Genomic DNA, 13,199 nt, shown 5'->3' with positions numbered 1-13,199 from the left:
GGGTGGTAACAAGGCTGCCAGCATTAATTCCCCTATTCAGCCCTAGGAACAACCCTTCTCATGGGAGTAGCAGGCCTCTGGCCTCTAGTGCCCCCTGCACACCCTCCTCACCCCCAACCTGTTCTTCACTCTCTCAAAAGAAGAGTCCTTCTACAAGATCCCTGTTGCTAACATTCTACCTCCTGTTGCAACCCATCCGTGATTCCCAAGGGCTTTCAAGCAAGAATTCAAACTGCTTTGTTACCAGTCCCTGGGTGACCTGGTCCCGTTCACCTCTCGAGCTCCATCCTCTGCCATGCACTCATCATTTGTACTAGAAAGCGAGACCAGACTGTCTGTGGTTGCTGAAGCACTCTCTGCTTCCTCCTTCCATGCCTAGTCTGCTAGTCTGTCTGCACTTCCCCAGCTTGTCCACACAGCTGACTTCTAGCCATCCAGCTCTAAACTTTTGACATCCTGCCCTTGGGGAAACCTTCCTGCACTGCTCATGAAACCGCTTCACATGTTGTTTTCTGCAACAGTGCCTCATATATGCTGTTTTTACATGTATCCCATGGCATCATGGTTTACTGTTTACATGTTTATACATCCGTCATCTGGACTATCTTCATGACTTATTAAGACCGCAAAGCCCATGTCCTATTCATCTGTGTATTCCAGCATTTAACCTGTCCTGTTACTTGGTTTACACTCAATAAATGTTGGGTGAATTAATGGAAAATCCCAATACATAGTGAAATGTTGCTTATAGGAAGGAATCAGAACAATTTCAAAGACCCAAGTTAGAGGGCTTATTCAATGGCTTGGTAAAATTAATAGCTACCATTTCTTGAGGGCTTCTGTGTTCAGATACGTGGCTATGTGCTTTAAATACACCACCTCTAATGTCCACAGCAACCTGCAAGGTAGATGTTATCATTCATCATTTATAGGTCAATTATCTGAGGTCCACACATCAGCCAGTGGCAGAGCCAGGACTAGACTCCAGGGCTCCCAGGTCACAGCCAGGGCTTTGTATACCACACTCCCTTTCCTTCTGCCCCTAGCAGAGGAGGGAGCCCTTGCAGGATTGGAGCTCCTCTGTTCAAACCATAGAATTGGCCCTTTTGTGCCCTTTCTCCCTAACTGAATGGGCAAAAGTGAGTCAGCCTTGTTCCTGAGTCCAGCTACGCAGGCGCTGTAAAGCCCAGGGAGTTCACACAACTGTCAGTATTTATTTATTTACTTATTTACTTAGCTATGCTGGGTCCTAATTGCAGCATGCAAGATCTTTAGTTATGGCATGTGAACTCTTAGTTGCAGTATGTGGGGTCTAGTACCCTGACCAGTGATCGAACCCAGGCCCCCTGCATTGGAAGCACAGAGTCTCCAAGCCACTGGACCACTGTGGGGATCCCACAGTCAGTATTTAGAAATGTTCACTGAGGACATTGCTAAACTCATTCTAAACTCAGTCACAGGGTTTGCTCACTTTTTGCTGCTGCTGCTGCTAAGTTGCTTCAGTCGTGTCTGACTCTATGCGACCCCATAGACAGCAGCCCACCAGGCTTCCCCATCCCTGGGATTCTCCAGGCAAGAACACTGGAGTGGGTTGCCATTTCCTTCTCCAATGCATGAAAGTGAAGTCATTCAGTCGTGTCCGACTCTTAGCGACCCCATGGACTGCAGCCCACCAGGCTCCTCCATCCATGGGATTCTCCAGGCAAGAGTGCTGGAGTGGGGTGCCATTGCCTTCTCCACTTTTTGCTGCAGGTAAAGCCAATTGGAGCGCATTTGTGGCACCAAGTATCTTCATGGCTGTCATCATGGTGGGCATTCTCTCAATGCGTTGCTTCCGACAAAAGTAAGTTCGTTACACCTGCCAACTTTGGTAAAAGCTGTTTGTTTTTTTCATATAATAGCTGTTGCTGCTGTGGGTCAAAAAGATGGTTTTCTCATACATTGCTGGTATCAGACTAAGTATATTCAGCTTTTTAGAGTGACAGTATATGTTTAACGTTTTATAATATTAAACCTTTCCCCTAACAATTTCTAACTAGAAATTTATTCTATCATAGGTATATACAGGTATTTTGTGGCAAATATGTTCACTGAAGTATTATTCACAAAAGGAGAACAATTTGAAGCAAACTAAATGCCTGACAACATGGAATTGTATAAATAAATCACAATATATTTTATGCCATATAGCATACTATGCATTCATTACAGATATAGAAGAAAAGTAAATCATATGAATATTTGCTATATGGCATTTTAAAAAGCAGGTTGTAAAACAAAATGTACTATCATTTTTAAAAGAAAAATAGTGCATAGACACATGCACACAGACATGTAAGATGTACTAGTGAGCATTAAATTTGGTTGTATATAACTTAGAAAGCCAAAATAATATGACAGATGAGCTAAGCTTCTCACTCAGGTAAAGGAAGTCAACTCAGGTACTGACTGGTGTAGGAGCTCCCTGGTCATCAGGGACCTAGGCTCCTTTTTCTGCTGCACTGTCCAGACACTGGCTTCTCTCCTCATGGCCCTCATGAGACCCTCATGAAGTTCACCTCATGGCCCAATGGCTTCAGGAACTGTGGCCATCAGGCCTGCATTCTGCAACTCTAGGGAAAAGGAAAGTGCCCATACCTACCTATTCAGGAGCCTTCATGTGAAGAAGTCACATGTGACACTTTTTTGACATCTCATTGGCCAGAACTTGATGAGGCAAGAGATGCTTAAAACTGTGACCTTTGAGCTGGGCTCCTTGTTGTCCCAGTAAATCAGGGTCCCCTTCCAAGAAAGAGGGGAAAACGTGTACTGGATGGCAGTTAATATACTCCTCCCCAAGGATATACACTAAAATATTAATGGTGGTTATAACAGGGGGATAGAATCATAGGTGATCTTAGTTTTGTTTAACTATAGTTTCTAAAATTTCTTTAAACATGTACCATTTGGTATGAATACTTTTTTTAAGGAATTAGTTATTCAATAGTTTTCTTCAAATGTTGTGTAAAGTAGAAGAGATCAAAGTAAAACCACAGTAGAAAAGTCATCTTCTACTGGCCATTGAACTTGTTTGAAAGGCTTTCCATTTATTAAAGCTCCCTCATATGTGATACATATTTCAAAGCAGAGCTCTTTTTAGGTAGACTTTGAAAAAGTTGAACTCAAAGAGTCAACTAGAATCCCATGCATCCTCCTGAGGGAAATAGTATCAGTTAGGGTAGAGGCATCTACTGTTAAAAAAAAAGAAAGAAAGAAAGAACCTCCAAATATAGTGGCTTTAATAAAATAGCTTATTTTTTCTCCCATATAATTCTAAGATGTGTCATCCCAATTGGTCATCAGCTCTGCTCCACACAGCCATTTAGGGATCCAGTTGTCTTCCATTTTATTGGCCCACAATCCTTTGGGTACTTTCCTCATCTGCATGATCTATACTAGGTCACAGGAACCTTTGCTCACATTTCTTTGGGCAAAAAAAAAAAACCTAGTCACATGGCCTCATCTCATTTCAAAGGGCTAAATACATCACAGCAGCTCGCTATTCTTATTAAACAAAGTTTATTAAAGCCACATCTTTAAAACTGCTTCATATTGCTCTTGAGTTTTTTTTTTAAAAGGCAAAATAGTTAAGTCATGTGCATATAAGAAACATTTTTTGGATTTTTCTTCCACATCATAAACTCATCTTAAAGTATCTTCAAAAACCCAGAGATGTGGAAAGAAATAAAAACACAACTACTGCTGGATATTTCCATATGGTATTTTTTTCTTGGCTTTTTTTTTTAAGCTTCGTTATGTCCAAGCTGTTTATGCCACTTGTATCCTGTTTTAGTCTTTATTTACTTTTAGCAAAACAGTGTATTTGCCATTATAAGCTCTTTATAAACATTCTAATTTGCTAAATAGTAATCTCCCCAAGGGTATTGACCATGTCCTCTTATTTGCTGTTTTATCCACGCAGCATATGGCACTGTGCTGGTCATACATTAGGGATTCAGTCAATGTCTGTTGAATGAGCACTTGGCTGCTCAATGATAGCTAAACATCATACTGAGGGAAAGTTCCATAGTTTATTTAGCAAACCCTAAGTAGTTTGGCACAAGCGTTATCATCTGTCCAGACTTCATAGAAAACTAGTCCAGCCTTAGGTGAGGCAACATCTTTCTCCTGCAGTATTTACATTTTATTCATTTGCTTAATCCTGCACTGAAATCACTTCACTAAGAACCTGTGTGAAGAGCTGACTCATTGGAAAAGACTCTGATGCTAGGAGGGATTGGGGGCAGGAGGAGAAGGGGACGACAGAGGATGAGATGGCTGGATGGCATCACGGACTCGATGGACGTGAGTCTGAGTGAACTCCGGGAGTTGGTGATGGACAGGGAGGCCTGGTGTGCTGCGATTCATGGGGTCGCAAAGAGTTGGACACGACTGAGCGACTGAACTGAACTGAAGAACCTGTTTCCATGCCACTGTGTGCACCCTTAACCAAATGTCATGCTGTCTTTATCTGCAGGGTATTTGTTCTCCTTTTGGCCCTCAGACCTCAGTGGTGTAGCAAAGAAATTCCAGATCCAGCAAATAGCACTTGGGCCAAGAAATATCCTATCGTGGAGGTAAGGTGTAAAGCCGTGTTGGCCAGTCGATGGGGTTCTAAGTCTCCCCTTGTAGTTACAGGGAAACCTAGGTGCTTAGATCCTGTGAGTAAGCTGTTTATCATACCAGGTTACCGTCTGAGTTATCACCCGCATGCATAGTAATTTTCTGAAGCTTATGCGTGCATGCTCATTCAGTCATGTCCAACTTTCTGCAACTCCATGGGCTGCAGCCTGCCAGGCTCCTCTGTCCATAGGATTTTCTAGGCAGGAATGTTGGAAATTTCCTACTCTGGGGCATCTTTCCAACCCAGGGATCGAACCACATCTCTTGCATTGTCAGGTGGATTCTTTTATCATTGAGCCACCTGGGAAGCCCCTGAAGCTTATGACCAAGACTGAAAACCCAAAGCTTTCCATTCCTATCTATGCATTATGTTCCCCTCCTCACCTCAGCTTACTTCAAAAAAAGATTTAAAAAGCAAGTGTATTTGGTGAGCATTGGCTCATCCAAATTCAAAAGCACTGAAGCTTTTACTGTGATGCTCCCAGTCCTTTGTGAGCTCAGAACAGATAAATAGAGCCCAGACTATCTTGGTTTTGGCAGGAAGCCAGTAAGTCATTCCATTGTGCAAGGAAAAGGTTTTGAGGCAGGAGAGGTTGCTCAGCCAGCACAGGGGAGTGCTGGGAGGAGAGGACACGCAGGGACCTGCTGCCACCGTCCCAGGAAGGGAAAGCAGCTCACAGCGGGCAAGAGGTCTCCGGCCAAGGACCTTGAAGTGGAAAGCATCTGAATGCGGAGCCAGAATATGCACTGACGGGGAATAAAGGGGGACGGGGGGCCCATGGTCTTCCCATCAGCTGGGGCCTTAGCAGCCCCACACTCGCATGTCTTAGAGCCCGCTTCCTCCAAGACTTTTCTTCTTCAGTCACCCATGTATTCTCTCATCCACACCCTTCCTCAGGCCAAAAGACAGTGGTACCAGCTGCTCCTCAGGGAAAGAGCTGGTCCCAGCTATGTCTGCGTCAGTAGGAATTTAAGTCACCACAGTTTAATTCCTTTGAAATAAGGCCACCTCTGCCACTTACTGTGTCAGTGATCCTTGAGGAGCTTGTCTGATGACATGAGCCCTAGTTTCATCCTCCATAAAATAGGAGTTAACAATACCTCTTATATATATTGTGAAGACTAAATCAGATGCCATGTAAGGCACATGTATCGTACAAGGCAAAGATCATTCATTTTCTTCCCAGGAAGATTTATTCTTGAAGTCTTCTTTCTCTGTTGAGGAGTTTTGTCCCTGTTAAGTTACAGTAGCAAGAACAGTATAATAGTAACAATATATGTATGTATGCATGTATATGATATATATTTGAGTATTTGATATATAATTATATATTATATTATGATATATAACATATCACACAATGTTTATGTATAAAATATAATGTACATTCTCTATGTCAGGCACTGTAAAAAAATTTTCATGTATTAACATCTAACCTGTACGACAGCTTTATGAGGTTATAATGTGATCGTCCCCATTTCTCAAATAAGGAAGCTGAGGCACAGAGGATTCAGTAACTTGTCCAGTGTTAGTCGACTAGTAGGTGGATCCTGGGTTCACACATAAGTAGGATGTGCTGTCTGCCATTATACTTTTAAATGTTCTAAAAGATCTTCAGCACAGGGTGAGGGAGGTGTTTCCAGCAGTCAGTGCCTCTGAGCTGAAAAGACTAACTCAAGAGGTGTTCCCACACTGGACCCTCACTTGGAGGCAGTATTGTAATGACCTATGGGAATGTACCCAATAAGGATGCCACTGCTAGTGTTAGAGGGGATTCAGGTGCCAGGAGTTGAATAAGCTGAGCTCTAAGGCCTCTCTCTTCCAATGCTGAGATGCCATAGTCCCATGTCCTGAAAGCCTGAAATAGCACAGTGGGGAGCAGCTCCGGGTCAGTCACAGACACCTGGCTCCCACGCTGGCGGCTTTGGTGGCATGGTCTCTATTTGCCACTGCCTGGGTATGAGGGGACACAGAGGCATACAGAGCCACTGAAGAGCCCATCAAAAGCTTAGAAGAGGTGCTGAGATAAACAAAGGGTTAGAGAAAGTAACACAGGGAAACAATAACAGAAATTGCCACACACATGCCCGAAGTTCTACAGTATGAGTATTTTCATTGCAGCGTTATAAATAGAAGCCAAACATTACATAATGTAACCTGCCACCAGGGGGCCAGTTTAAACATTTGGGTATATCTGTACAGTAAGAGGTTATGAAACTACTAAAAACAAAGCTGAGATCTATATGTATCTAAATCTCTAGTATAAAGGTGAAAAAAAGCAGTTTGTAGTAATTGTCTAAAGTGGATTCTCATTTGTATAAAAGGAAGGTGATTATACACTCTCTCTCTCTCTCTCTCTCTCTCTCTCTCTCTCTCTCTCTCTCCAACATGTGCACACGATATTTCTGGAAGCCTAAATATGAAACTGGTAATGGTGGTTATCTTTGGGGAGGCAGTTGAAGGCATGAAGGCCACTTAATTTTTATTACAAATTCTCTTTGAACAGAAAAATATATATATATACAAGACTATGTCCCTATATTTCTTTTGCAAAAAAACAAAAAAACAAAAACAAAAAAACACAATAAATTAGAAAATTAAAAAAAAAAATTAAACATGCCATCGCCTTGTGGCAGCCTCAGAACCCCACGTCACTAGACCCTTGCAAGGGGTAGAATATTTTTAAAGGGCCAAACTGCTCTTCTGGTGACAGGCTGGGACAGACATCAGAAACAATAGTCTTTCACCTCCAACAAAATGTGCTTTGAGTTCCCAGACTTTACATTCCCCTGCAAGTGAAAGTATCAGTTGCTTAGTCAGGTCTGACCCTTTGCAACCCCATGGACTGTAGCCTGTCCCTGGGATTCTCCAGGCAAGAATACTAGAATGGATTGCCATTCCCTTCTCCAGGGGATCTTCCCCACCCAGGGATTGAACCCAGGTTTCCTGCATCGCAGGTGGATTCTTTACCATCTGAGCCACCTACCATTTCTTAAAATGTGGCCAAAAAGACATGGTCTTTAAACTCGAGAGGAAAAGGCCCAAGCATAAAGGGAATACTGGGATGTTATCCATTTTGAGCTTTTAAAAGCTTAAAATAGTTCCTATGATATACCTGAGTTATTACTGGTCCAAGAGGCCTTGCCCCATGATCTTGTCAGCCAGGGGGCCTGCTTTGTAAAAGTTCTGAGGTACACCCTCTGTTGGTACTACCAGAACTGTCAAAAGGCAGAGCCTTGCCTTATGAATACAAGGCGATCCTCACTCTCTGTGATCCTTCCCTAGTGGTGGTTACAGTGTTTTGGCAGCTGCCAGCCATGTTTCAAGCCAGACCAATGTGCCAGGGCCAGATTGCTTAGCAATAGGAAAAGAGCAGGCTCTGAAAAGAAAAGTACACACCTACCCTATGGCTGCTCAGGGCCCTTTGTAGAAGTCTGCCCTGAGATGGCATTGTTATTCACTTTGGGGACACTTGCCATGCTTGAGGCAAGGGAGAGGACCTCAGTGACCAGTATAGATCATACCATTCTCGCACAGCTTGGCATCTTACAGATAAGTGATTCAAAGGCCAGAGAGGTGTATTGCGTTTTCCCAAGCTGTAGATTCTCAGAGCTGGGATTAGTCCTCAGGGTTTGCCCTAGACAAAGGCTAGTTTTATTATCTTCCTCCTATAAAATCTGGTCCCTGCTTGCAGCTGACAGACATGTTTTGGGGAGGGGGCAGGGTTTGCCTTTTTTTTTTTAAGTAACAGTATAAAGCATCTTGTGCCAAGAATCTAACAGCTGGCTTCTTTGCTGTTGTAGGAATCCAGTGTGGGGAACAGTCACTAGGGGCTTCCTGAAAGTGGGCTTTGGAGCTCTTCTTCAGAAAAATCAAGCAGGCAGCATAAAAGAAAGTTTCAAGTATGGGGAGAGCCCAATAATGCCTATAAAAAGAAAGGTCAATAGAGTGCTTAAACTTGGACTCAGGAATCAGTAGTATGCTTGGAAAGGAGATGTAACCAACCAGATGTTGAGAAAGACAGAGCAAGAAGAGTAACAGACAAAATTAGCTATAGTGAGGAAAGGATGAAGACTTCTTCCAAATAAGTTATTCTAGAGGAGTCTTAAGAGCAGAACTGACAAGGATATTACCCTGCCAAAAACCTTTCAGCAGTTGTATCAAAGCCCGAACTCTTAAGTATCCCTTAAAAGTCCCTTCATTATGTGACCTCCTCTTTCTAAAGCCTTAGTGTGCCTGTCCCAAGAAAGAACTAGCAGCTTCCAGAGTAGACCAATCCTCCTTGCCCCACCAGCTCCTTACCTAGGAAAAACTATACACCTCTCAGGATTCAGCTCTAGTATCATCCTTTTAAAGTCTTCCATGCCTCCTCCCTAGACAGCTGCAAGCTCAGCCTTTCCTCTGCACCCACTGTGCCTTCTATGCTAGAGGAAAAGCAGCTGGTGCAGTTTGACTCACCAGAAACAGCCTAGCTGACGGTTGAGTGGGATAGTGACTCACTCACTGCTAGGGGCTGAGAGGAGTCCACGGCTCGCCAACAATGTTAACTGCCTCTCTTACCTCCCAAAGTTAAGGGCCCACAGTGTTGCGCCTCAAGCTGAGTAGGTAGTGCAGGCTGCGAGGCCTTTTGGAACCCTGAACAAGTTGGTTGTCAAGGCTACTTACTCAACATACCCATATGAGCCTCTTCTTTCCCTTTCTCAGGAAAAGACACAGCTGGCCTTGGATAGGCTCCTGACAGACTGGGCCACTCCTGAAGAACCTGAGCCCCTGGTTATCAACGAAGTCCTTTGTCGAGTGACACCAGTCTTCAGACCTCCCCATCACCCCAGCTGGTCAGAAAAGGGACAAGGAATCCAAGGTCACTATACCTCTGAGGAAGACACAGGGTACAGTGCCTCGAGCCCACCACCTCCAAGGGCTCTCACAGCAGAGACAGGACAAGGCGTGGACCTATACAAGGTGCTAGGGAGCAAGGGCCCTGACTCAAAGCCGGGAAACCCAGCCAGCCCCTTGACCATCCTCCCAGTGGACTACCTTCCTACCCATGAGGGCTACTTACCCTCCAACATGAATTATCTCCCTTCACATGAGGCTCCCATAACTGATCCTCTGGAAGAACTGCCTCAGCACATCTCTCTTTCCATTTTCCCCTCAAGTTCCCTTCGCCCACTTACCTTCTCCTGTGGTGAGAAGTTGACTCTGGACCAGTTAAAGATGGGGTGTGGCTCCCTCATGCTCTGAGTGGCGAAGCTTGAAGTTTGGAAAGCTGATGTACCTCCAACCGGCAAGGCATGTCCTGTCTACCCAGACACCTGCTCCAGTGGTCATTACCTCTGGGTGCTCCCGTCAGATCTGGGTGCAGCTAGAGGGCAGGCAAGCCAGCTCAGGGTGAATCTCAGGAACTGAGAGTTGGCTGTAATCAAATCCAGATACCTCATCTTGCCTTCTTCAGAGCCTTAAGATTACATCCACTGCTGTGTGGACCTAGAAATTCCAACCTGGGTTCTTGCAACTTTCTTGTCTATGTTGTCCAGAAAGGGGAAAGACAATAGTAGAAACCAAAACTCTTACTAGCAATGGCAAACAGTGCAGAGGACCATTCATTCAACAACCATTTATACTTGACCTTGAATAATATGTGTTTGAGCTGTATGGGTCCACCTATATGCGTTATTTTTTAAAATAATAAATTCTACAGTACTACATGATCCATTGTTGGGTGCTGAGCCACAGATACAGAAGGCCAACTAAAAGTTATATGCAGATTTTCAACTGCAGAGGGGAGCTGATGCCCTTAATCACCACACTGTTTAAGGGTCAACTGTATATAGAGTTGCTACTATAGACCACATCTGTGTTTAGATCGGTATGTCCCATTGCCCTGAGATACAAATGCTCTGCTAGGTCATATTTAACTCTTCATCCATGCCTCCTGCCATTCCAGACTAACATAGTTAGTTCTCCCAGGATTTATTTGAAAAGCTTAAGCTTCTTCCTTACACATCTATTCTACTCTGTTTAACTGCTGTGTAGCACCCCCACTGCATGGTTCCTTGCATCTCCGCAGCTTCAGCACTAGCTTGTCTGCACCCAGGCTGTGGAGCCCCTTGTTTGACTGTTTGCAATAGGTCATGAAAGACAAAGCTGCCACCTCAGAAGCAGTCCAAACTGTCACCTCTTGAGAGTAAGAGCCAACTTTTATTTCTTGCAATACCTGCTGTTCCTGTATTTGCTTTCTTTTGATTACTAATAGCCATTTTAGCCATTCTTCCCCTCCTGCTTCAACACACAGGTCCCAGTCTCCTTTTTAACCACCCAAACCTTTTCCCTTGGGGAAGGAAATGGCAACTCACTCCAGTATTCTTGCCTGGAGAATCCCATGGACCGAGGAGCCTGGTGGGCTACAGTCCCTGGGGTCACAAAGAGTCAGACATGATTTAGCAACAAAACCACCACCACTTCCTTTTCCCTTCCCTTAAAGCCCCAGGTGGTACTGCAGTCCTCAATTGTTTTCTTAAAAGTCTCCTTCTCAGGATGCAGAAGCCTCCTCAGCACTCCCCTTGTACAATGCACTTCCTCTCTACTGGACTGTAAGTAACCTGAAGGCAGGGATCACAGCAATCTGATTCTCCAGCACCGTGCCTGCTGGAGGGAGAATCAGATTGATAGAGTAGGTTATCAATACAAAGTAAGACATATCTCCTGCCACCGCCTCCACCTTGTTCTTCTGTTCTAGAAGGCAGTCCAGCTATGCCTGCTTCTTTATTGAGACACTTGCATTTGCTTGTAATCCTCTTCATTCTCAACCCCGACTCTACCCTACCATTGACTGACAGCCCTACTGCAATACATGTTGCTGTTAAGCTGTGTCTGACTCTCTGCCACCCCATGGACTGTTACTCACCAGGCTCCTCTGTCCATGGAATCTCCCAGGCAGAAATACTGGAGTGGGCAGCATTTCCTCCTCCAGGGCACCTTCCCAACCCAGGGATCAAACCCATGTCTCCTGCAAGTCTCCTTCATTGCAGCTGGATTGTTTACCGCTGAGCTACCAAAAACATGTTTGAGCATGCCTTTGGCTGCGCACTCTGGCAGATAAAATGCCCTCTTTCCGTGAATGACAGGATAGGTAACCTCATTCTGCCCTTGCTCCAAATAGTTTTTATAATCTTCCTTTCTTCCCACACACAAGTAAAATTCCTAGATCAGATTGCCTCATTTACCAAGCCTAGTAGAGCTCACCAATATTCATATAGCCAGGCTTTCATTCCTCAGGAAAATTAGCAATACTTTAAATCCTCACTCCTGATACACATCCCAAAAGCCAACCCAGAAATCTCCACTCTATTGAAATTATCAAATTCCTTAATTCTCTGGGACCTAAATACTACAAACAGAGTTCAAGTTCATTCTCAGTGAATTCACGGGCATCTCTACCAATTTGTGTGTAAAGATCATTACCTTCAATTATTCATTAAAAAGACCCTCTTTACCAGAAGCCAGAAACTCCACTTCCTGGGCCTCTATCTTTCTTATAAGCAATAGGAAAGCCAAGCTGTTATCTAGTTCTTTCCCTTTAGTGCCTTTTCCCCTCCACCCTGTCCCAATTTCTCAGTTTCCACGAATAGCCTACAGCTGCAACTCACCAATGCCCAGATACCAGTAAAGAGATGCCAAGCTAGGCACATTCTATTCTAGTCAGTACCCCTTACTCGATTCTTGGTTTTCTCCATCAGGCTCTTTTTCTTCCACCTGATGTAGCTGTCATCTGTCCCAGTATCACTGCTCAAGCCTTCCAAAGAAGCCCTGTTCTCTTTCTAGCCTGCAGGACTCAAGGACATTCACATTATCCACCCTTATGAAAGGCTAATAGGTAAACCCTCAAATTAATCACTCTCTAGAATAAAGAGATCAGAAAGTCCTCTTCTTCATGCTAGTGGGGGGAAAAAAAAGGATTAGGAATTTAATCAGTTGGCCAACTGATGATGGAAAGAAACGAGTCATATTTTTACATCAGTCTACACTAGAATAAATTTCCAATAAAAACTTTCCAAAACACACCCATAAAATATGGGTATTTTATAAAATACCCATAAAGATAAAAGATACCCATGATAAAAATATTTTCAAGATATGCCAGATAACTTACAGATCAATACGAAAAAAGAACCATCACTTCAAAGAAAAATGGACTGAGTGAGCAACTCACAAAATTCATATAAATACCCAATAAGCATGAAAAAACACACCTGTTTTATCAAAGAAGTAAAAATTAAGTACCATTTTTCCCTTACCAAATTAAAAACATTAAAAATTAGCTGGTTAAGAGTACTGTTAGTTGGCTCTTTTCTGGAGGCAGCTGGGCAATATTCAGTAAAATTTGAGTCAGGAATTCCTTTCCTAGCAATGTAGACTAAAACTGTATAAATCTCATAAAGTGAATAAAAAAGCTTTATCACAGCATTGACTAGAGGGGGATGGATGTTAAAGAGTAGTAACTGAAGCAATGGATCTTTGAAATAAAAGTTTATAT

General features: G+C 43.5%; 1 protein-coding gene across 3 annotated transcripts in view; it reads left to right on the top strand.

Annotated features, from left to right (window-relative positions):
• Positions 1–9,907, top strand: part of IL12RB2 (interleukin 12 receptor subunit beta 2) — a 71,191-nt gene extending 61,284 nt beyond the window's left edge. For 2 of the 3 annotated variants that reach the window (XM_068965960.1, XM_068965959.1), the window contains 3 exons: positions 1,753–1,843; positions 4,517–4,616; positions 9,368–9,907. In XM_068965960.1, the coding sequence (XP_068822061.1) occupies positions 1,753–1,843; positions 4,517–4,616; positions 9,368–9,907 (731 nt within the window). The remainder of the gene's footprint in view (positions 1–1,752; positions 1,844–4,516; positions 4,617–9,367) is intronic. The other variant, XM_068965961.1, reaches the window with a different exon arrangement.
• Positions 9,908–13,199: the final 3,292 nt, after the last annotated feature.

Source organism: Capricornis sumatraensis, chromosome 2 (assembly GCF_032405125.1).
Source record: "Capricornis sumatraensis isolate serow.1 chromosome 2, serow.2, whole genome shotgun sequence".
In the NCBI taxonomy this organism is placed as follows: Eukaryota; Metazoa; Chordata; class Mammalia; order Artiodactyla; family Bovidae; genus Capricornis; species Capricornis sumatraensis.
The sequence above is the reverse complement of the archived record's forward strand: the minus strand, read 5'-3'. Positions and strand labels throughout refer to the sequence as shown.